This window comes from Trichoderma asperellum, chromosome 2 (assembly GCF_020647865.1).
Source record: "Trichoderma asperellum chromosome 2, complete sequence".
NCBI classification, from domain to species: Eukaryota; Fungi; Ascomycota; class Sordariomycetes; order Hypocreales; family Hypocreaceae; genus Trichoderma; species Trichoderma asperellum.
In genome coordinates this window covers 337,085-358,127 of record NC_089416.1, presented here as the reverse complement: position 1 = coordinate 358,127, position 21,043 = coordinate 337,085, and the positions used below count along the sequence as shown (strand labels likewise).

Genomic DNA, 21,043 nt, shown 5'->3' with positions numbered 1-21,043 from the left:
GTTCCCCATAGACTGCCGGCCCTAACAACGATCCATGCTCTGGTTTCTTCTGGCATCTTATCAAGATGGGCAGAATAGCCCAGCATAAAATCTCCGAATATATCTCCAGCCCTGGTGAATATAGCCATTGGGCCAGCGTAGCGCAGAGCAGGGCCGCTCCAGCATAGCCGCTGAGGAGCTCAGTGTTGACCGTCCATGGAAGCCACATTGCGATACATGAGTTGCAGTAAGGGTCGTGAATACCAATATATCTCCCATATATTGAGAAAATGAAATTATGAACGCGGCAAGACGCGCATGAAATTATGACGCTCCCTTGAATTGTCTCACTTCTACCTTTGGTATTGGAGATGTGTCGAATTGTGGCTGAATTGGGCATATATCCGCTAATTGTGCTCAAACTCTATTTAAAGTTTAATTTAGTAGTATTTAGGATTTTTTTTTTCTTAAAAAAAATAAATGAAACGGGCTTCTTGACTTGGAAACTTTATATATTCCTACCAAGGTAGGTATGCACGAGATCATGTGTTGGAGAGGGCCGCTCCGCCTGTTAAGATCTGTAGCGTGAAGCTTCGCCCAGAAATTAGGGTTTTCAACTAAGACGTAACCAGACGGACTACAATTGCCTGCCCATTGGGAAACTGAAGCATATATCGATCCATTGATTTAAAACACTTCCAGTGAACGCCAATACATATTGGCCTGCCCGACTAGAAGAAGTGATAAGGTATTAATAACGACGACTGCGACTACTGATAGCTGTTTTTCACTGTAGAGAATCAACGAAACAAGCATCCATTCAGCTACCGCCTAAACGAAGGAATCAGTGTTTAATCTTCAGAGATTTCAGAGCACTTCGACTTACCACAGCCTCCTCCACAGCCTCCGGTACCTCCTCCTCCTCCAGCTCCTCCCACACTCCCACCAGCACCGCTGGCTCCGCAAGTCTACAAGATTGTCAGTTCTATAAAAACACGTCAAATCAAAGGACTATGCGTGACATACCCCTCCATTACCATTGATACACCCACCAGGCCCACCGCAAGAACCAGCGGCTATGCTCCCATTACCGCACGTGTAGCCAGCACAATTCGCCCATGCTCCTACGCCATTATGCACGACAGCTGGATCCCAGCCGTAGTATATCCCAGGTACAAACAATGGGGGGAAAGGGTAGGGTCCGTTCACTAACACGCAGCATTAGATTTGAACGAACGATTTGGATATCTAGAGAAGAGGTTTACGGAACAGCACTCACTGATGAAGTTTGTACCCCATTGACTAAGATAATCTTTTTTAGGAGGCAATGTTCGACCCTTCTTCTCTGCCCTCTTTGCTGCCTTTTTGTACTCTTGATCAAGCCACTGGCGCTGTCGTACACGCACTCTCGCCGTAACCTTCTTTCGGTCTGCTGTTTCTATCGTTTGGACAGCATTATGGAAAGAAACGTGAGCTGATTTGCTTGAGGAATGCGTTTCAACTTCACCGGACGCATGAAACGTGTCGGAAAGTTTGTCATTGGTTGAGACGCCGAGCATTTTGCCAAGCCCTGATATCTGCGAGGAACGAATTGCTATTGTGAAGGTCATTTTATTAACATAGCCGGTGTAAAGGGTGCGCAGAGATAGCCAACTCACTTTCGCAATACCAGCACGTACACTCGCTGTATACTTCTCCAAACATGCTTTGGTATGTCTTCGTCGTCCATTCAAAGCACCTGCTAAGCTTGTCTTCATCAATTTTATCATCGTGATCGATGAACTTTGCAGTTGTCGAGACCGTGTAGTAGTAATAATGCGAAGGCTTAAGCTGGTGCGTATGCCAAGCCAAATCCACGTCCAATGTCGGCACAGCCATCTTAGTAGGATGCTTCGTCATGATTTGTACGAACCTGTCATATTTCGTAATGAGTCGTGACATGGTATCTCTTGCATTGGGACTATGAAGCCAATCAATCTTCACCATCTTTTCAATGAAGACTCCTTGACGCATAACGGCAGCGCAAAGGTCAAGCGCAAATGGAGAGAAGTTTTGCCAGTATCTGCTCATCATTTTGCGGGTTGAGATTCCAGCCCAGGTGTGTATTTGGTAGCGGCCAAAAAACCCCTTGTCTGAGTCTATATTTCGGATCTTTTTATAATCGGATAGAGTCTGCTGGATCATGTCCCTTACCGCGTTCATGCTTAACCGAGCAGGCGTCTTGATTTCATCTTTTGACTTGTTGTCATCTTTGCTTTTGCTCTTGCTTTTGCGTTTGTCCTTGGATTTTTCCTCTGTAGTCTTCTTGTCTGTCTCAGTAGGTGGCTTGATTAGTTCTAGAACCCTGTTTCGTAGTTCTAATTTAATCATGCGATTAGGGAACGTCCTAGGAAGCCTAAGGCCATGTATATCATCAGTTACGAGCTCGGGGCGGCCATACTGGGGGTCAAGTATTGTTCCCGGCATTGGTATAGATTTTTCCAACAGGGCAGAAGCATCTGTAACAAATTTCGACACTGATAGAAGCTCTTTATAATTCTCATGCCCGCAAGAAGAGCATTTGTGGCTAAACTTGCCATCGCCAAAACCGCTACCAATCAAACCAGTATATCTGGGAGCGAAAGTCAGCATACACGTAACCCATAGTCAAAGAGTGTCAGTGAACTTCGCTTACTCTTCATTTTGTGCGTCCTTGTTTACTCCACAGGTTGTCCATGGAACTTCATTATCCGCTTGACAAAATGGACACTTGACTACCCTCGTCACGGGATCCTTGAGGTTCCGCCAGCGACGCCCAGTTGTGGTCGACCAATGTATTTTTGCTTCATCAGACACGTTGTAGTTGAAATCTACATCAATGGCTTGGTGAATCAATTTCCACGGCATACCAGAGGCCCAAAATGTCCCTAAACCGTAACGAATGGCATCTTCAAAGAAAGAGCGAGGATTAAGCATGTGAGTATGAAAAATCATTAACACATCTACCAAAGAAGGAAAACAGAAATCCATTAGTTTGTCTCATTGCCAACTCTCCGGGATATATCCTCACCTAAGGGTGGCAGCATCTTCTCTTCCCATATTAGTTTTCGAGATGTTGGAAATTTTTTATATCTATAGCTATCGGGGTCCGCCATATCTTCTTCAGTCAGCATGTCGGATTCTACCAAAGAGTTCCACCACGCCTCGTATCGGTCGACAGCGCGGGCGACAAATAGTGCCCATCTCTTCTCGCGAATTCTGCTCTGGCCGAACCGCGTTACGGTTTTGGAATTGGACTTTTCAAGCGTGCGAATCATTGTCCAGTCGGCATCGGCCCGTAAATCATCCATCGCCCATTTACCGCGAATATTCCAGAGATTCCAGAGACCGTCGGTGTAGCCAATTTCCTCTTTCATCGACTGAATAGCATGAAGAAGCTTAAGGTGGGCGAGACAAGTATCTTCCGAAATACTATATCTGATGTCAAGGTGATCCGTGATGCTTGACTTGAAGGATAAATTTGTAAAGGCGGCATTGATATCGTCCGTCGCTTCGCCAATGTAGCCACCAGTTGCATCTTGGTCGAGATCCTCGTCGTTCATCATGAGAGAATAGATTGGGAGCGGGTCCGAATCCTTGGGATTTTGACCAGTGGGTTGCGTCTCAGGTTTTCTGGCTTCCATGTTATGTTCTTTTTCACTTTGCAAATATATATAAACAAGTATTAATATTGAATGCAGTGAAAATAAAGACAAAGAGAGTATGTTAGGGTATTAAATAAAGATAAACATCTGTACCCAATCTCAGCAGCTGAATAACAGAATGCAGCTGTGCGAGGCTAAATCGAGTGTTGCCGATGAGAAATCAGGGAATCCATCCGAGCTTGTGATCATTCATTCCAAGCTGGAATACATGCACGGGCCAGGACATGATACCAGACGCGCTGCGGAGAACATTACGTTGAATAAGCCAATCAGTATCTTCTTGCCGGGGCTATCAGATTGGAAATCCAGTAAAAGGGTCTCCAGAAGATGTACAATTTGGGATGTTGAGATAGGCTTAACTGTGTCCCACAGGAATAAGGTGTTGATCAGGATTGGATGGCTCTAGTGTTATGCGAGTGTAGAATCATTCTAGAACAAAAATCAGCCTAGAGATTGGGTCATGAGACCAGCCCAAATCAAGGCTCTCCAATGATGGCTCACCAGCCCAGAGATATCAAGTAATGCGAATTGATCAGAGCGAAGACATGCATCGGCTTGATCGGGAAACTCCCCCCGCTCTCTAGCCGCCAATTCGAGTAAGTGGGTAATACAATATTGAACACGAGCGCTCGCCTCATTTTGAAAGGCAGACTGCAGCAATTGTGTCCTTATCATGGCAATAACATTGCAATTTGTGGAATGCAAAGCGGAACACGTCATTAGAAATGCCCAAGGTGAGGCAGATTTAACGGATCGCGGCACAAAGGAACAAAGTCCTAGCCACAGCAGCTGAGGATTAGCGGAAGACGCCCTGCCTGCGACATGTCGGCTGTGAATTGTCTCGGCGATTATTCCGCTTTGTTCCGCACCTCAGAGCCATAGAATCAAAAGTCCCTACAGTGTGGTAGCATCACTCGTATGCATCTGTAAATGGTATCTTATTCCGACCAGTGAAGATCAAAGGTCATGGACTAGAAAGGAGAATTTAGATGACAAGACTTATTCTCAAATAATTCTACCCAGTTTCGATCTTTGTTATTCACCTAGTCGAGGATGATTAGTGTATTGTTTGCGTGTTAAAAAATTATTTTACCTAAATTAAATATACAATTATATTAATAAATTACTTTCTAATACGATCACCTACATAACCGACATAGTCTGTTCCTAGTACAGAGAAGCATTTCTGGAGTATCAATGTAAAATATAACGTCCTACCGTAGTGACTATGCCCAGACGGCATTAGCACGTTCCTGCAGCTCGGCCATCTCTAATGTGGAAAAAGTAATCTCGGCAGTGATATCTCTCCATAATGCGACAGGGCTCTGGAAGCAGATACAGTAGATTGCAGGGCGGGCAATGGCATGACATCCAGTCATACTTGCATGTAGCCAGTGAAAATGCCAAAGCGGCAAGCCACCAAGGGCTAGTCTAGCTTGCATGAGTCTGTGCAAAGGTTTATATGAGCCCGTGCTCTCTGTAACAAGAGACTTTATGGTTTAAAGCTCACGATATCTCTTCAGCTGCACTTAGTCCGTTCATGCTAGCAGGTTCTAACTACGCATGTATATCGCCACTCGCGGCTGTCATAGTCATCTTCCACACAGCGAACTCATAGTTAGAATCAAGTTTTGGCCCATCAAGCTTTTATTTTGAGATTCTCAAAGGATTTTATGCCTGGAAATTGTTTAATGCACAGCTTAGGTATCCATTTTCCACAGACAAAATAGTGCCTACGTTCTCCCAAGACGTTGTGAAGTATAATGAGCCTTGAATGGTGTATACATGGTTGTATACTTGATAAAAACAGTCGCTTGAAATTGGGTGTGTGCGTTAAGATTGACAGTAACTTGACTATGATAAAGTCAACATTGATATTTGTTCATTAAACATGAAAAATATACAATTATAAATTTTCCCCTCGTACAATATAACAGGCGGTTTTTACACAGAGCGGCTTATATATGGGTCGAAATTATGTCTTCAACAGCATAGGTTTCAACTAGGCGCATAGTCATCAATTACAACAAGTTGTATGTTATGGCAACTGCAATACAACGACTTACGCTGTAATGATACAGGTCGGCGTAGCATAGCTATAAGTATCTTAATTTAACTCGCGAAATTGAGCTCTCCCGGACAACATATACCTTATGGTAGAACTAGCGGCTAAGTCGGACTATAAATATTATTGACGTTGAGTTTTTGTATACTTTGTAAAGTCGTAATTACGTGACTAAATTGCAGCAGCTTGGCCGTTACATGTTATATCTAGGTCGTTATTAAACGCGCCCTGACTTCATATCACCGGACCCGGAAGTGGTTGCTCGGCGTATAATTCGGCATTGTTGATTGAGTGGTGCTGTCTACACGTACGTATAAACAACCAGTTGCGGCGGTGAAAGCCACAAGTACCGTGTATTGGCATGTAATGACATGACACTGTGAGCAATACCTTTTGAAACGAGGAGCATGAGCTTTTCGTATGTGAATATGGAATGTTTCCAATGTTTCCAAACCAATAAGCACTAATATATCAAATTTAGCCGGCATTGTCTATTAATGGAAATTATACGAGATTCTTCAACACGGCTAATATCGTTGTAATGTTGTCAATCGAGTCAAGGACGATACTAATCCCCACGCCATCTAGTAATCACACTTTTCCACTCACTCTTGATCTCTTCGAGAAGCCCTTCTGTAAATACAATGTCTAGTGCAACTCCAGCTAATCCTTTCGCTACCCTCAACGCTCTCACATATGCATCCCGCGTCCCAGCAACCTCTGCAAATTCTGGGTTATGCGGACCTTGGCCTTTCGGCCCAGGCTGTAATTGAAAGGCTGGGCTTAAACTCGGCATTGCGTGGCTGATGTCGCCCTGATCTGTACTTGCCTGTGATTTGCCTCGTCCATCATCAACATCCTGGTCCTCTGCAATCCTACCTGGTGGCTCAAGAGCATTGAAATAGCGTGTATAAGATCGCGCCATTGTCCGGTTTGGGATGTGGTTCTGATAGCCCCATCGCTCTGTAATAGTCACTTTGGCTCCTGCGGCCAGGGCACCAGCTCTAAAGCAGTCATATACTTTTTCCTTTAGTTCGTCGAGGCGCTTCTGCGTATCTGATCTGACAACAAAGATGCCGGCGGCATAGGCGTGGATGATGTTGGGCGCAACGCCACCATTGGTGATATAGCCCTGAATTCTGTCCTCGGGCATGATCTGTTGTCTGAGCAATGACACATTGTTGTATCCTGCGATTAGCGCATCCAGCGCATTAATGCCGAGCCAGGGGTTAGCTGCCGCGTGAGCCTCACGGCCAAAGCACTCGACCTTGAACTGCAGGTATGATGTGGTTCGCATCAATGCTGCATCCGGGGTGATCCCTGGATGTGATATGAGGCTCACGTCGACGTTGTGGTCAGAAAAGGCTCCCGCCTTGAGAAGCCTAATTTTCCCTCCTCCACCTTCTTCTGCCGGTGTGCCGAACAGGACCACTTTTCCGGCGGCTTCGTATTGCTTCATTACTTGAGCCGTTGCAACGGCGCCGAGGACGGATGCTGTAGCGATGAGATTATGGCCACACGAGTGGCCGATGCCGGGAAGACAGTCTGACGCCATGAGAGTTGGTTTCTGCTCGTCTCGAGGGAGCTGTGAGGCGCAGATACTCACCCATCTCGGCATTGAACGACACGACAGGACCGCGTTTTCCCGTGTCAAACACAGCAACCCACGCAGTCTCCATTCCGTAAGCAGACGGCGTGACAACCCAGCCGCTCTGGGATTTCATGAATTTTGTCAATACATCGTGGGCGATAAACTCTTTGTATCCTCTTTCCGGGTTGTCGTGGATCTTCTTGTTTATTGGCCAAAACTCCTCGAGGAGGTTGTCTACCGCTTGGCTGATGGCATCGACGAGCTGCGGTTCCTGCTGATCAGTAGAACAGCCGCTGTGGGACACGAGAATGAAACCATCGTCTTCCTCATCGACTGGTGCCATTATACCGTACTCTCTGGCAATTCATATGCTTTAGACTAGATTTAGCCAAGCATGTCAGCCCGGGAGAGGGTCCCGAGGGGTTGCCAGGACACGTCCGAATCTTATTGCTGCATCTGTCTCGTAGTTTGCAGGGTAACTACATATTGATAGGCCTACCTAGCCAAAAATGCCACCTATCAGGTCATCCCTCCCCTTAGCGAGGGGCACAATATGGGTACTTGTTACGCGGAGGCATAGGTACACTGTCTCAGACTCATCACGTGCATCGACTCTCATTGGTGGCGGTTCTTGCTGGTTATTCAACTTAATGTAAGCGTCTGTCGCAGCGCAAGACTGGGAATGTTGGCAGAGTCATGTCGGACTGTCGTATTGTGAGCATACTTCCCAAGGTGGTCCCGAACGCTTAGCCGACCCAGTTTCTAGTGCGCAAGACACCTGAAGGCCTCCCAACTTTCGAGACGAGTTTTGCGAACTTGAGCCGCAAGGGTACTTTAGAGAGACGAAGAACAGCTCTGTCGGCGTTGGCTGCGATTGAGTAGCTGAGCCGATTGCGACAACGGCGTGATGAGTCCTTCGCGCTCAGAACTAGACAATAGTTCGATTCAGTCTCTGCAGCCGCGATAGCAGCAAGAATCAAATTATTCGCGTCTTTTCTTTCCCTTTCTTTTCTTTCTCCTACCGTTTGACGGACGCAGCCTGCCACTATGCCTCAGCCCCAGCATAGCGGAAGTCCTAATCCTTCAGACGACTCATCCGTCGACTTACACGAGTCTCTGTCCGAGCAGAGCTCATCAAATGGAAATGTTGTGGCCCGCAAATCTAACAAGCCTCTTAGCCGCCGCGGCCACTTCAAATCGCGCCTCGGATGCTTTAATTGCAAACGGAGGAGAGTGAAATGCAATGAATTGCGGCCTGCCTGTTCGCCTTGTTGCCGGCTTGGACTGAATTGCAGTTACCCAACACCGGCTTCATCTTCTAGTTCCTCGTCATCATCGTCGTCGTCTTCTTCCTCGCTCACCCCGCGTGCTGCACTATCTGCTCTTGCGCTGGAAGATTTGCGATTCTATCACCAATTCATCCTAGCAGCCTTCCCAACTCTACCACTTAAAAGCAAAGACGTGTGGATGGATGCTGCCGCCATGTCACACCAGGTAAGGCTATCCTGACAGCGAATTGTAATTCGCTGGGCCGTGCAATCCAATGCTTCTTATGCACATGTATTTGGCTAACACCAAGTGCGCGTTCTATTAGTATGACTTCCTTGCACACGCTGTCTTGGGTCTTGGGGCTTCACATTTATCCCAGCACGGTAGCGTTGACTATACCTCGCAAGCCTTGCAGCACCGTGTCACCGCTATGAACCTTGTAAATGAGCAGCTTGATAAGCCGCCTGCAAAGCCAGCCGATGCAGATGCACTGTTTGCAGCAATAATATGTCTTATTACTCAGTCATCTCTTTTGCCGGACAGCATGGTTGACTACATTACAACGACAAGGGGAGGTAACTTGGTTGCCACATCCATGATTACAAATTATGAAACTTCCATCTTCAAATATTTCACACCAGTGGAACATGATCGATCCTTGGAGCGGCTCATTACGGAACAACCGAAGAACTTTCACGTCATTGACGGTTTTCATTCGTCAGCTCTGAGTCTTAGGCCTTTGTGCAAGAAGTCAACTGAGCTGATGTACTGTGAATCTATAATCAGATGCGTCAATAATTTACGCACTTCATGTGTCGAAGGTATGCAGCACTGCCCCTGATGCTATCCACCAATGCTAACCACCTCTTATAGCGTGGAGAGAGTTTGTCAACTTATTCATTCTTCCAACCACTTTCAACAACCAAGAATTCATGTTATTCGTTGACAACGAAAATTACATTGGCCATCTCTTACTCATCCACATGTTCCTTTTAGACTACGTGCTCGGAAACGCCTGCCTTTCCAAATCTGAAGAGCCCGAATATCCAGGGAGGAAGTCGGTTATCATTAATTGGACAAAGGACCTGGCTCAGAGGCTGCCTCCTTCATATCAAAAATATTCAGAGTGGCCACTGGAGTATTGCGAAATACTTGCGAATCAAGACGCACGATATCTTCTTAGCCCTTAGAGAATCCTGGACGGAACACATTTCAGAATCAACTCCAAATATTCCCGGGCTCACTGCAACTCTATTAATTTCAGTCGTATCATGCATTCTTGCTGAAACATGCAGGTTTGCGCCGATATATTCTATCATCGAACTACATAGTATAATGTTTCTAATTAATAGTAAAGAACCAGCTCAACAGACACGAGATGCTGTATTCTAATCCGCAAAGCAGCAACTTCTCCTGCAAACCCATCTCTTCTAAATGCATTTACGTCCATCGCCTCTCAATTCGTCACGTGATTGCGATGGCAAATTCGGTCTGATGGTCTAGCGGTATGATTCTCGCTTAGGGACAACCCTACAGCTTGTATGCGAGAGGTCCCGGGTTCAATCCCCGGTCAGACCCTTCTTTTTCACCTCCTTTTTTTCCCGCATTATCATCTTGCAAATCTTCTTGAGCCGATTATGGTCCACAGCCCGCAAGCAAAAAAATAGGTCTGGTGGTCTAGTGGTATGATTCTCGCTTAGGGAAAACCCCAAGTCGTTCTGCGAGAGGTCCCGGGTTCAATCCCCGGCCAGACCCTGTCTCAAGATGATCTCAATGACTTTCGAGGTCGTTTGCTTTTTTTTGCACTCCTTTTTGGCAAGCCTTTCTACACTGGGCTGGGGCTGGCCAAGCGTATAAATAAACTGGTCTGCAGCATATTTTGCATGTGGTATCTTATTTTTTGCCCCGAGTAATCATTCTCGACATGCTCTGCCCCCGTCAATCTCACATACCTAGTTCCACTCTCTCAGCGTAGCATATTTATATACAGCCGTTCTGAATCACACCGGCTCTCGTTCATCACATCCACACACGTATGCTATATTAATACATACAAAATGAATGACACAGAACTAGACAAACTCGTCCAGTTGTTGCCCTTATTTCTTCCCTCTTATAGTCTTTACGCTCTCAAAGTACGCGTCCACCATATCTTTCGCTGTTTCTTCCACAATCTTTCGAGATACCCATGATGCCTCAGAAGGCTCAAACCCAACCCATTCCACCTTTAGCTTGGTGCGATTCCCGTTGTGCTTGAGAATGGCAAAGACTTCATACATTTCTGGATCCGCGGGGTTTAATGGCCGGCCCCCTTGTTCACGCCAATACTCAAAGAGAGTGTCGGGCACATCTTGGTGCAAATTAGTTTCTGGTTCCCAGGTTGTCTCGCCGCTATCCCACTCGACTTCAATCTCAATGGAATTATCGACCCAACGGTGCCCAACGAAACGCTTGAAACCGTATTCCTCTTCGCCTTCATATTCTTCAGTCTCTGGCACTCCTATATCTTTCCGATTGAGAATTTCCGAGATCCTTCCAGAACGGCCTGCATCGGCTCGACTGACAGATGGGCTTGCGGTGGCTGTTGCCGCTGCCCTTTTGCTACTGCGGGTGGCACTCCCTGGGCTAGGTCGCACACGAGGGGTAGATGATACTATTTCATCTTGTTCCAGCTGCAGCGATTCCCCCGTCTCCTCACTCGCACCGTGCATGTTGCTGTCATCCGTGTCCTGATGCTGCGGAGATGCCTCTTGGTCGTCGATGAGCTTCCTGGCAAATGACCTGCGCTTATTCGACCCTGGTGTCTTCTTTTTGAGTCGCGGAGAGTCTTGCGTTCCAACAGTGGAATTTGCTCCCACGGAATTCCGCGGTGAGCTTCTAGTAGCCCTGCCAGGGGTAAAAACAGACGGTATGGCGGCCATGATGGACTGCATGGTGACCGCACCAACGATGTGACGCGGTAGACCTGCTGCAGAGAGAATAGATAAATGGAGTGAACAATAAAAAAGGAGGATGCTTTATTGAAGTTGCCTTTGAAGATTCGCGTCTTTGATGGTTGGTTGTTTACTTTTTTTAGTCAGCGATTTTGCGCAACTGCCTCGACCCCCGGCATGACGTTATGCGATTCTCCCCAGCCGAGGGAGGTCCATCACGTGACCCTTATTAGAGGCCTCGGCATGTTTATATTCTTCGCATAAATTCTCGACTCAGTGGACAGGATTCTACTCATATGTAGGTTTCAATCCTCAATGCCCTGTTTGTGATAAGTCGCCTGATCAATGAGGGGTTGAGACTGCAAGACCGACAGGCCTCCACAAATTGAGGTTGCATCCGAGGCTTGGGTGGGAAACACCAGTAAGAGCAGTAAGATCAACATTCACTGCTGTGGTATAGGTAATAGAAGGATCATGTATAGATACATAATCGAATCAACTAAGATTAGTCGTTCTTTTTGTATTACACAAACAATAGCTTACGGGGAAACCCTAGTCTATATATGTGCAGACGTTTCCCCTCGCTTTATGCTGTACCTTTGGCTGCATCTTTACAATTTTTATCATCTCTCTTTCTCGCTGGATTTGGACCTCATTTAGACGCAATAGATCATATACAACTTCGTATTCTGAATACACTTCCAACATGGCTCCCGAGAATGCGAAATCATCCAGACCAGTTCGCATCGCCAACTGCTCTGGCGCCCTCAGTATGCTAAATACGTACATGTCTCTACATATATACTTGTCCCATTTCACCACTAATCATCTTGACTTTACTGGCAGCCGATCCAGGCATTTTGATGTATAGTCAGGCCAAATATGGCCCTGTTGATGTCATCACAGGCGATTATCTCGCAGGTAGGTTGAGTCAGAAGAACCATGAAAGTACATGTATATAATGAATGCATGTATGGACTGGTATATGAGGATGGCTGACTTCAATATCATTTTCGACTTGATGTTATATAGAGGCGACGATGGCTAGCAGCGCAATAGAGCGTGCACAGTCAAATGGACCCGGTTGGATAAAATCCGCATTCGATGGAATCCAGATGTCTTTGAACCTGATAAACGAAAAGCGCATAAAAATAGTTGTTAATGGCGGTGCAATGAACCCCAAGGGACTTGCTGAAAAGCTTCATGACATGGTAAAGTCGCTTCTACCAAGCTCTGTGTTACATACCTGACTCGCCAGATAAGATCAAACTCAAAGGTCTGAAGCTTCGCGTGGGCTACGTTGAGGGAGACAATTTGATACATAAAGTCCATCACCTAATTACCAAATCTCTTGCGCATCTTGATGGAGCGAATCCAGATGTCCAATACACCAAAGACACAGCTTCTTTCTTAGACTCACCAAAAGAGATGCCGATTGTTGCGGCAAACGCGTATCTCGGCTACCGTGCGATTAAGAAAGGCTTGGATGAAGGTGCCGATATTCTCATCTGCGGCCGAGTTTCCGATGCCTCGCCAGTTATAGGGGCGTCTGCTTGGTGGTACAACTGGTCTGAATCAGATTTTGACCAGCTTGCCGGATCACTAATTGCTGGTCATCTGATTGAGTGCTCAACATATGTAACAGGTGGCAACTTCGCTGGTGCTTATAAATACCCGCCGAGCGATTTCTTGCGACTGGGCTCTGGCATTGCGGAAATTCTCCCCAATGGCAATTGCGTGGTTACTAAACACGACTCTTTAAACGGATTTGTCACCCCTGCCACAGTCAAATGTCAGTTCTTATATGAGTTGCAAGGAAACGTCTATCTGAATAGCGACGTAAAGGCGGACATTTCCAACATCACCGTCGCCGAAGAATCGAAAAATCGGGTCCTTGTATCTGGCGTCAAAGGTCACCCGCCTCCACCTACTACAAAGCTCGCCGTCTTCTACAAGGGAGGCTATCAGTGTGAGCTTTTAATCAATGCCAGTGGATATGCTACAGATCATAAGTGGGATGTTCAAGAACTACAGATAAAGGATACCCTCCAACAATGGGGAATACTGGATAAATTTGACGTGCTGGAATTTCAGCGTATTGGAACTCCGATGAAGGATCCCGATTCACAGTTTGCTTCTACCACGTATCTGCGCGTATTTGCGCAATCAAAAGATGTACATGTGCTGAGCAAATTGCACATGGCCTGGTCTTACAAGTTCATGTCTCATTTTCCAGGTATTCACGTTTCAAAGCTTGTATGATGTCCGAGAACTGACTATAGATTTTGTCAGGCATGCATTTCTCGATGGACCTCCGCCCACTAGCACCAAAACCGTTCTTTGCGTACTACCCAGCCATTGTATCTCAAAATGATATCGAAGAGACTGTTACAATACTGGGTGAAACTTCAACCGAAGAGGCGCTTCGCCATTCTATTCCCCCGCCGAACAAGACAGAGCCGCTAACACCCCGAGAAAATTATGAAACCACAAATCCTGTACCTTTAGAAAGCTTTGGGCCAACCCTCAATCGCCCGCTAGGAGATCTCGTCCTTGCTCGTTCGGGTGATAAAGGCGGTAACGTGAATATCGGCCTATTTGTGGAGTCACCCGAGCAATGGGAATGGTTTCGCTCCTTCATGACCAAGGACAGGCTGCGATCATTAATGAGGAAGGATTGGAAGGACTGGTACTTCCTTGAGAGAGTCGAATTTCCCAATATCCATGCAGTTCATTTTGTGGTGTATGGGGCTTTGGGCAGAGGCGTTACTAGCACGAGTTTGTTGGACAACTTGGGCAAAGGATTCGGAGAATTCATCCGGGCAGTCCATGCTGATATTCCACAGAAATTTTTTGGTCAGAGTGTTTCACAGTCAAAACTCGAACGCTTGTAGATATAGAAAGCAAAAGCTTAAATGTTTAGCTACTTTCTTTTGGTAGGACTTTCTCACATCAGAAAGCAATCACTTGTATACTGTATCTATTACCAAACGTACATTATCCTTAAAGAACATAGTGCCTGTTCTCAGAGCAGCAAAAAGAAACCTGCGTTCAATGATCTAATCTCCTAGATAATAAGAGAGAATGTGGAGTAAAAGTGAGACGTACAAGGGGATCCATGTTATTCTTATCATCTACGTGTAGATCCGGCAAGATTCGACAATAAGACCTAAATACGCCCGAAGAATTTTGTAGCTATCAAGCTCTGTCTCTATTGGCAACATTGAAGGGATATAGTGTAAACGTACGACACTGTGTCTAGAACCGCTATAAGAAGAAGCCGCTCTTGACTCTTGGAAGTACAACGCTATAGTTTATAGCCCATGTTAATGTAAACTGCGAGCTAACTAGGTAGAGTAAGTATGGAGAGCTCACACTTTAGATATGACTTTGGAAGACAAGCTGAGCAGAAGTTTTGGTTCTCAATATTAATATTAGACATATATGCCAAATTATAAGCCAAAGACAGGGGTATAATTAGATGTATGCAACCTAATCCTAGCTTCGAGCATCATCCAAATGTCAATATTTCTTGTAAAGATAGATTGACAGCTGCTCCCTGTTAATCTTATCTAACAACGATACAGCGAAGAATCCCTTCCGTCCCACCCTAAAGCAGGCAAGATAACCTAGCCAGAGCAGTGGACCCGTAAGCTCCCCAACCCTGGCATACACGTGGCTGCAAATGGCCATCTCATTGATCGCCCAGCAGCCATGATCGGATCGCCCGCATCTTGTCCATCCAGTAATGTGCGGCTGGGGCTAATAAAAGGTAAAATTATAACTCGCAACATACTAGACTTTTTCTAGACGCTTTCCATTAGAGTTATCAAGATCGCCATCAAAAATCGTGGGGGGAATGACGATGGGCCGTGAAAAATCTCTGGGGCTTGGGTGGAGTCTAATTTCTACGAAGACTAGGTATGAAAACGCAACTTTTGAAAGAAAAGCAAGTAATATGCAAAAATGCCATTCTATATATTTATGGAGCGCTGAAACGTTGAAGAATTAACATTTTAATACAGACTTTACTATCATGTTCAACTTACTTTTCTATACCTCAACGTCTTCATCTAAAACCCTGTCCTTCTAATAATTTGTGCATCTGAAATTTCAATTTCTACAGAGATATATAGGCTACACCTACTCAAGTCACGCAGAAAATGCAAGATATTTCGTCAGAGATAATTAAATTGTAATAGTAGCCAATTTTGAACCCGTGGTATCTCATATTATTGTTACAGCTTATACCCTCCCTCTTCGGTCGTCCAAGCAGAGAAACATAGTGGAAAGTTCATTGCGACCTAGCATAGCTTCATAAAGACCAAGACATTTCCCAAGTCCCATATCGTAAAGAAGTAGTTTCATAAGATATTTTTTTTTGTTCCTTTTTTGTTCCTTTCGCGCTTCCACTAGATCATGTGGAGCTGCACTCTGTCTCCACTAGATTCACGCAACTCATACATGCCAACATGGCCCTCCAAATCACCAACATTCAAGAATTTTCCATCCGCTGAGAAACAGAGCTCTGAAACTCGCGAAAGGTCATCGAATTGTTCGAAGCCAGGGCGAGGCGTGTAGTCAATGGCCAAAGCTTCTGGATCTGGCCAGCTCCAAACCTCTTTGCCAGTCATAACGTCCAGAATGACCATGCTGCCGCGAGCACCAATGTCGGTTCCGGTTGCGTGGCAATAAGCCACAAAGCGACAATCCGGCGACACGCACGAAATCGTATTAGGAATGCCAAAAGTTCTCGTTGAGTTGGCTGCAAGATCCCAGACCAGAACATAGCGGTACGGGACAGTTACGGGGCTGAGATTGAAGCCTGATCCACCATTTGTGGCGGGTACCGCGCGGAAAGAAGCGGGAATCCAGATAGACACGACGGCGCTTCCGTAGGTGACTAGGTCACATGGGATGGCTGTATCCAATTCTTTGTGTTGCCATGGCCTCGCGATTCGGTATGGCTTATTTGCGCCTTCGGTAGTGTCCCACGCAACTAGGAGCGTCTCCTTCTCAGGGGGTGGATGGCCTTGACGTGGAGGGCGTGGTCCAGCAGCAATGACAAGCAGGGGGCTTGTCGTTGATAACGCAAGTTCTGGATACTGAGGGATGAATGGCAGTTCAACGTGATTTAGGTTGATGGTACGTGACTTGACAAAAGGCTTCTTCTCCGGGGTCGCCTTGTAGAGATCAATGATGCCCTTTTCGCCGCCATAGATGGCCAAGGAACACAACGCTCCATCATATGACTCGATTTGGGCCGAAGTCCAACGATCAGCATCGTCAATTGACTGCAGGCACTTCTTCTTGGCCCAATTCCAGATCTCAATGTATCTGCCAAAGCGAGTGGCAATAGCAATGAGATTGGTAGGTTCCGCAAGAATAGCGTGGCTGCGAATGAGATACTCGCGAGAACGTGACTGCGCCGCCGTGTAAGAAGAAATCTTGATGACCTGCTGAACAGTTCCTCCGGCTGTGGACCAGACTTTGATGATGTTGTTTCCGTGCTTAGTCGCTATGGTGGACAGGCTAGACGACATGTCAAGGTAATGGATAGGGCCATTCTTCTTGTCGTCTGACTGAAGGAGCTTCCAGAAGACAACTTCAGCTGGACGAGACGACCTCCGGGGTGGGGGGAGAGCTTCTGAGGGATCCGGGGGTTTGTAGAAGTTAGTGGGGAATCGGTTGTTGCGGCGAGGGGGCGGCGAAAAGCTGACGGTGGTGGCATCTGGAGTTGAGGTGGTGGCCGAGACCTGAGAGGAGCGATGGGTGCTGATAGATGATCTATCTGATGAATCCCGGGAGGGCACCCGGTGAGTGGCGGATTTAGGAGTAGGAATTGCCGGCAATGGCTTTGATGGAGCAGGATAGAGGCTGTATCCCGAGGCGTAGTAGTTGGATGATGCGCTGGACAACTTGCGTTGTGAGTTGAGCGATTCTCGTCGACCAGTCAAGGGTCGATCCCTGGAGGGCGGTCGACGGGGGAGAGATCCTCTTGAATCTCTCTGCAAAGGCATATGGTATTGCTCGACTATATCGTCGCTCTCCTCAAGCCATTGAGCGACGGCCTCACCCTTGGACGGGGGAGGCACAGGGAAGTCGCGAGTAGCGGCGTGATAGCGAGGTTCAGTATTCATGATGTCTGAATTTCTTTGAGTATCTCTGCTGGGGTCAAATGATGTGGCATTATGCCGAGACGATTGGGCTGAACCACCAGTGTCAATACGACGCAGGGTGTCTCTGGATTATAAAGAAAAAGCACTGCATTAGCCTCATGGATCCCCGTCGTTCGAATAGGTAGCGTAGGCTACTGGCTTGGTCTGGCCAGACCGGTCGAGCCCCGGATCAAGTCTCGAGACTAAAGAGTAAAGGGGTTTGAGGCAGACTCACGCTATCCGATCCAGATCTGTAGCAAATGGAGGAGGCTCCATGTTGTTGGCTGGGCTGGGGTGATTTCGGCTGTGGGACCTGGGAACGGATAAACAGACCGAGGTGGTGTGGCAAAAAGAGAAAGTTGTCTCTTTTCTTTTTCCCCGCGGGGTTGAACAAACGGGTGATACAGGAAGATGAAGATTTCGACTACTATTTCATGGGCAGGAGATGAAAAGTAATAGTTCCTCGCTTGTCGACTCGGATTCTAGTAGGAGCTGAAGAAGAGGGGGGTGTATCTCGGCTGGAAAGCGAACGACAGGTCGACCAGGGGCGTCCAAGAGGGTGGCTCCTAAGGAAGAGTGGCAGCAGGGACAGGCTTCTGAGGTAAAGGCTTTTCTGGTTCTGAAGGGTAAAGTGGTAGCAATAGTTGCTCTTGAGGAGATTGTCAAATGAAATAAATGAAAAAGAAAGCTTCAATGGACGGTGTCTAACCCAGCTGTGGACTGGAACAGCCGATAGCTTGGGGAAAAAAACCGGACCGAGAGCGCATCCTCCGCTAAGAAGAGTCGGTAGCAGACTATAACACACGAAGTTCTTGGTGCTTGGATGGAAATGGAGACGCCTGATGGAGACGCTACGGGACCCATGTCCAATATGTATGAAGATTGGTGGTGAGCTCCGTATGGGGAAGAGTTTTTGGCGATGCCTGTACTCCAGACCCTCCAGTCGGGGCCCCAATTTCGCTGGGCCAGACGCCACAACGCCACTAGGCCAGACCAAAACCCAATTGGCCGGAGGGAAGAGCTGCGTAGTTTGTGATAGGTGCAGGTAGGACTTCGGCGGGACCCCTGGCGCCAAAACAACCCGGCCTTCGCTCTTTGTGCATGTTCCTTTTTACCCGATGAGGGAACCAAGTCCTGGCCAGTGCCTATTTGCGAACACCCTGCAGCAGCGAGTGACGCGGTAGAACGGAGTGTGTTTGTGCGAGTGTGATTACGGCGAGCACTCGGGCATGCTGCAGGGCTCAGCATGTAATTCATGTCTTCAGCTCGTGTGTTGCAACGCTCGGCTGCACATCTACCGCGAACTGCTGTTGTTTCAGGAACTCGACTAGTTTGCTCAGGCCCATCCGGGACGACGGAAGCCTGCCGGACAGCAGTCACGCATTGACGGCAGCGTTCTATCGAGTATGGGACGAAATATCAAACATGCGTCTTCGAAACCCGCAGCGAGGCCGAGCGAGCAACGACAGGTTCTCTCCGCACCAGCAAGCCAGCAGGCGGCTTGTGGGGTGGCCTCCTCCGTGGAGGGACCGGCCAGGCGTTGACGATTCAGCCGGCCAACCAGGATGGTCCAACAGCTGCTTCCCGGGGTCTCGCTCTCCAGCCGCCTGCCCTAGCACCTGTTGCCTGGGCCATGAAGAGGATGAAATCAGCCCGTGCAAAGAGTGGCGATGCAAGGCTGTTGAACGACCAGTGGCAGCTGCTCGTCATCTTGTCTGACAGCAACTGGGAAACAGCCCCTGGTGGGTGAAAAGGCCCAAGAGCGAGATGCGCTGCTACTGGCGCATCGCGGATGTGACGACCGCGGATCTGCCCTCCTTTGTGCTGGCCTTGTCTTCCACACAACCTTTTCGGCCATGCTGTCACAGAAGGCTGGTGAAACGATAGCTCACTGGTGCCTTACATGTGTGTCTACATTGAGTGCAGAGGCAGAAGCGGAGAGGCACAAGAAGCGACAGCCGAGGCGAGCCATGGGCAAAAGGAATCCCTGCTTTTCTCAATGTCTCTCTGCAGTCGCCCAGGTTTCCCGCGCGTAACCGGTTGTCAGCCCTGCCATGAGGAATCGCAGAATTTGATAACGTGACGCCAAATATCGCTAGCAAACCATCTCGAGTCAGGCCACCCAGCAAAGTACCTGCTCTAAACAGCCCGGGGGCGCAGACTATGAGGAGGCCAGGTACGAATACTCGTATACAGCATACTTGTATATGCACTGTACAGGTATGCAAGGATTTTATGGATTGTTTTGATTTGACTCATGGTTGGAGACTTGGCACTGGGTAGCATTTACAGGTGCCTAGTCAATTGGATCTTCAGCAGGCTGGCGAGATGCATGGTGTACTCGAACTTGGATGATGGTTTGGCCCAGATATCCGCCCGGCTACTTCCACAAGCGAACGCGCCTCAGATTCCCAAATGCAAGGCATGAGAAAAATTTTCTTTAATTTCAGTATCCCCTTCATTTCACACCGGGCCGCACTATTACGTATGTACCGTGCTGTGGCTGTCGGGAGCAGAACGTGGCGTTTTGCTTATTAGCGGCAGCTTCACATGCAGGTGGGTATCACGGCGTGCGTGGGTGCCAGGACTAACAGCACACTAGAAGCAGCACTATCCTCTCTGTCCTCGGGCTACTGCTGGTGGTACAGTATTGCCCTCTACTGTTGGCCTAGTGCTTGTATATGTTAATATTTGGCAGAGACCAGGGCGTCCCCAAAGCTCAGGTCATCTCCATCGAACTCCATCAAAAGGGGACTCCCCCAACTACGCCTTTTACGCAGCTTCCCCGCCAACCCGCCCATTTAGCAGCTCTGGTATAAGAGAGCCAATAGTGCACTGTGCTTATGGTATAAGTGCGAGTACAACGTGGCATTCGCAGAGCTATGAGAACACAGATTGCGAATTGCGGATTACGGATTATGGAGTCGTACTGGTATGGCACAGAGCAAGTTTGCTAGGCCATTACGAGGCTAGCTCAGCAGCTCAGGATTATACCATGGTGTTGGATCGGTCAAAAGCTGACTGTCAGATGCAACAGATAGAGAGACCCTGCCATGCAAGCTTCCCTGCTGCTCGCCACCTTTACTGTCGAGTCTATATCTGGGGGTATGCTCATGCTGTTGCTATTGCATATTAGAGCTACCTTCGTGTATCTGCTCTAAATTAGTAGCTCTTGGCTACGTCTGTGCACAGCATCTCGTACACATGGCAAGGAAATTAAACAATGGTATATACCGTGGGTGACAGGGCCCCATAGCCACCGCCAACAGTCTGGTGCCAAAGACGGCTGCGTAAGATTGTCTTGAAATTTGTTTCTCGTCCACTCACCAATGACAGCCTTGTGCCTCCCTCCTTGGCCGAAGCCA

At 47.5% G+C, this 21,043-nt stretch overlaps 7 protein-coding genes and 1 non-coding gene across 8 annotated transcripts; 4 read left to right on the top strand and 4 right to left on the bottom strand.

The window, feature by feature from the left end:
* Positions 1 to 609: 609 nt before the first annotated feature.
* Positions 610 to 3,962, bottom strand: TrAFT101_002424 (uncharacterized protein). The gene is made up of 7 exons (XM_066126603.1): positions 3,029 to 3,962; positions 2,654 to 2,960; positions 1,638 to 2,590; positions 1,259 to 1,573; positions 1,006 to 1,187; positions 866 to 947; positions 610 to 810 (listed from the first exon to the last, which is right to left on the bottom strand). The coding sequence occupies exons 1-7, from the start codon at positions 3,639 to 3,641 to the stop codon at positions 800 to 802; spliced, it is 2,463 nt and encodes an 820-aa protein (XP_065982707.1). The 5' UTR covers positions 3,642 to 3,962; the 3' UTR covers positions 610 to 799.
* Positions 3,963 to 6,157: 2,195 nt separating this feature from the next.
* Positions 6,158 to 7,842, bottom strand: TrAFT101_002423 (uncharacterized protein). The gene is made up of 2 exons (XM_024899338.2): positions 7,334 to 7,842; positions 6,158 to 7,272 (listed from the first exon to the last, which is right to left on the bottom strand). The coding sequence occupies exons 1-2, from the start codon at positions 7,659 to 7,661 to the stop codon at positions 6,296 to 6,298; spliced, it is 1,305 nt and encodes a 434-aa protein (XP_024763536.2). The 5' UTR covers positions 7,662 to 7,842; the 3' UTR covers positions 6,158 to 6,295.
* A 523-nt stretch (positions 7,843 to 8,365) lies between these two features.
* Positions 8,366 to 9,777, top strand: TrAFT101_002422 (uncharacterized protein; the record flags this gene model as incomplete). The annotated part of the gene is made up of 3 exons (XM_024909465.2): positions 8,366 to 8,812; positions 8,913 to 9,408; positions 9,461 to 9,777. 3 exons carry the CDS (start codon positions 8,366 to 8,368, stop codon positions 9,775 to 9,777), a joined length of 1,260 nt encoding a protein of 419 aa, XP_024763535.2.
* Positions 9,778 to 10,075: 298 nt separating this feature from the next.
* On the top strand, positions 10,076 to 10,165 carry TrAFT101_002421. The gene has a single exon. It is a non-coding gene; the product is annotated as a tRNA-Pro (tRNA).
* Positions 10,166 to 10,238: 73 nt separating this feature from the next.
* Positions 10,239 to 11,805, bottom strand: TrAFT101_002419 (uncharacterized protein). Its single transcript, XM_024907577.2, has one exon. It carries the CDS (start codon positions 11,518 to 11,520, stop codon positions 10,687 to 10,689), a length of 834 nt encoding a protein of 277 aa, XP_024763534.2. The 5' UTR covers positions 11,521 to 11,805; the 3' UTR covers positions 10,239 to 10,686.
* A 298-nt stretch (positions 11,806 to 12,103) lies between these two features.
* On the top strand, positions 12,104 to 14,498 carry TrAFT101_002418 (uncharacterized protein). Its single transcript, XM_024901731.2, has 5 exons — positions 12,104 to 12,290; positions 12,367 to 12,441; positions 12,553 to 12,731; positions 12,784 to 13,756; positions 13,813 to 14,498. Exons 1-5 carry the CDS (start codon positions 12,227 to 12,229, stop codon positions 14,412 to 14,414), a joined length of 1,893 nt encoding a protein of 630 aa, XP_024763533.2. The 5' UTR covers positions 12,104 to 12,226; the 3' UTR covers positions 14,415 to 14,498.
* Positions 14,499 to 15,694: 1,196 nt separating this feature from the next.
* Positions 15,695 to 18,520, bottom strand: TrAFT101_002417 (uncharacterized protein). Its single transcript, XM_024899530.2, has 2 exons — positions 17,914 to 18,520; positions 15,695 to 17,763 (listed from the first exon to the last, which is right to left on the bottom strand). The coding sequence occupies exons 1-2, from the start codon at positions 17,952 to 17,954 to the stop codon at positions 15,933 to 15,935; spliced, it is 1,872 nt and encodes a 623-aa protein (XP_024763532.1). The 5' UTR covers positions 17,955 to 18,520; the 3' UTR covers positions 15,695 to 15,932.
* Positions 18,508 to 19,428, top strand: TrAFT101_002416 (uncharacterized protein; the record flags this gene model as incomplete). Its single annotated transcript, XM_066126602.1, has 2 exons — positions 18,508 to 18,551; positions 19,125 to 19,428. The coding sequence occupies 2 exons, from the start codon at positions 18,508 to 18,510 to the stop codon at positions 19,426 to 19,428; spliced, it is 348 nt and encodes a 115-aa protein (XP_065982706.1).
* Positions 19,429 to 21,043: the final 1,615 nt, after the last annotated feature.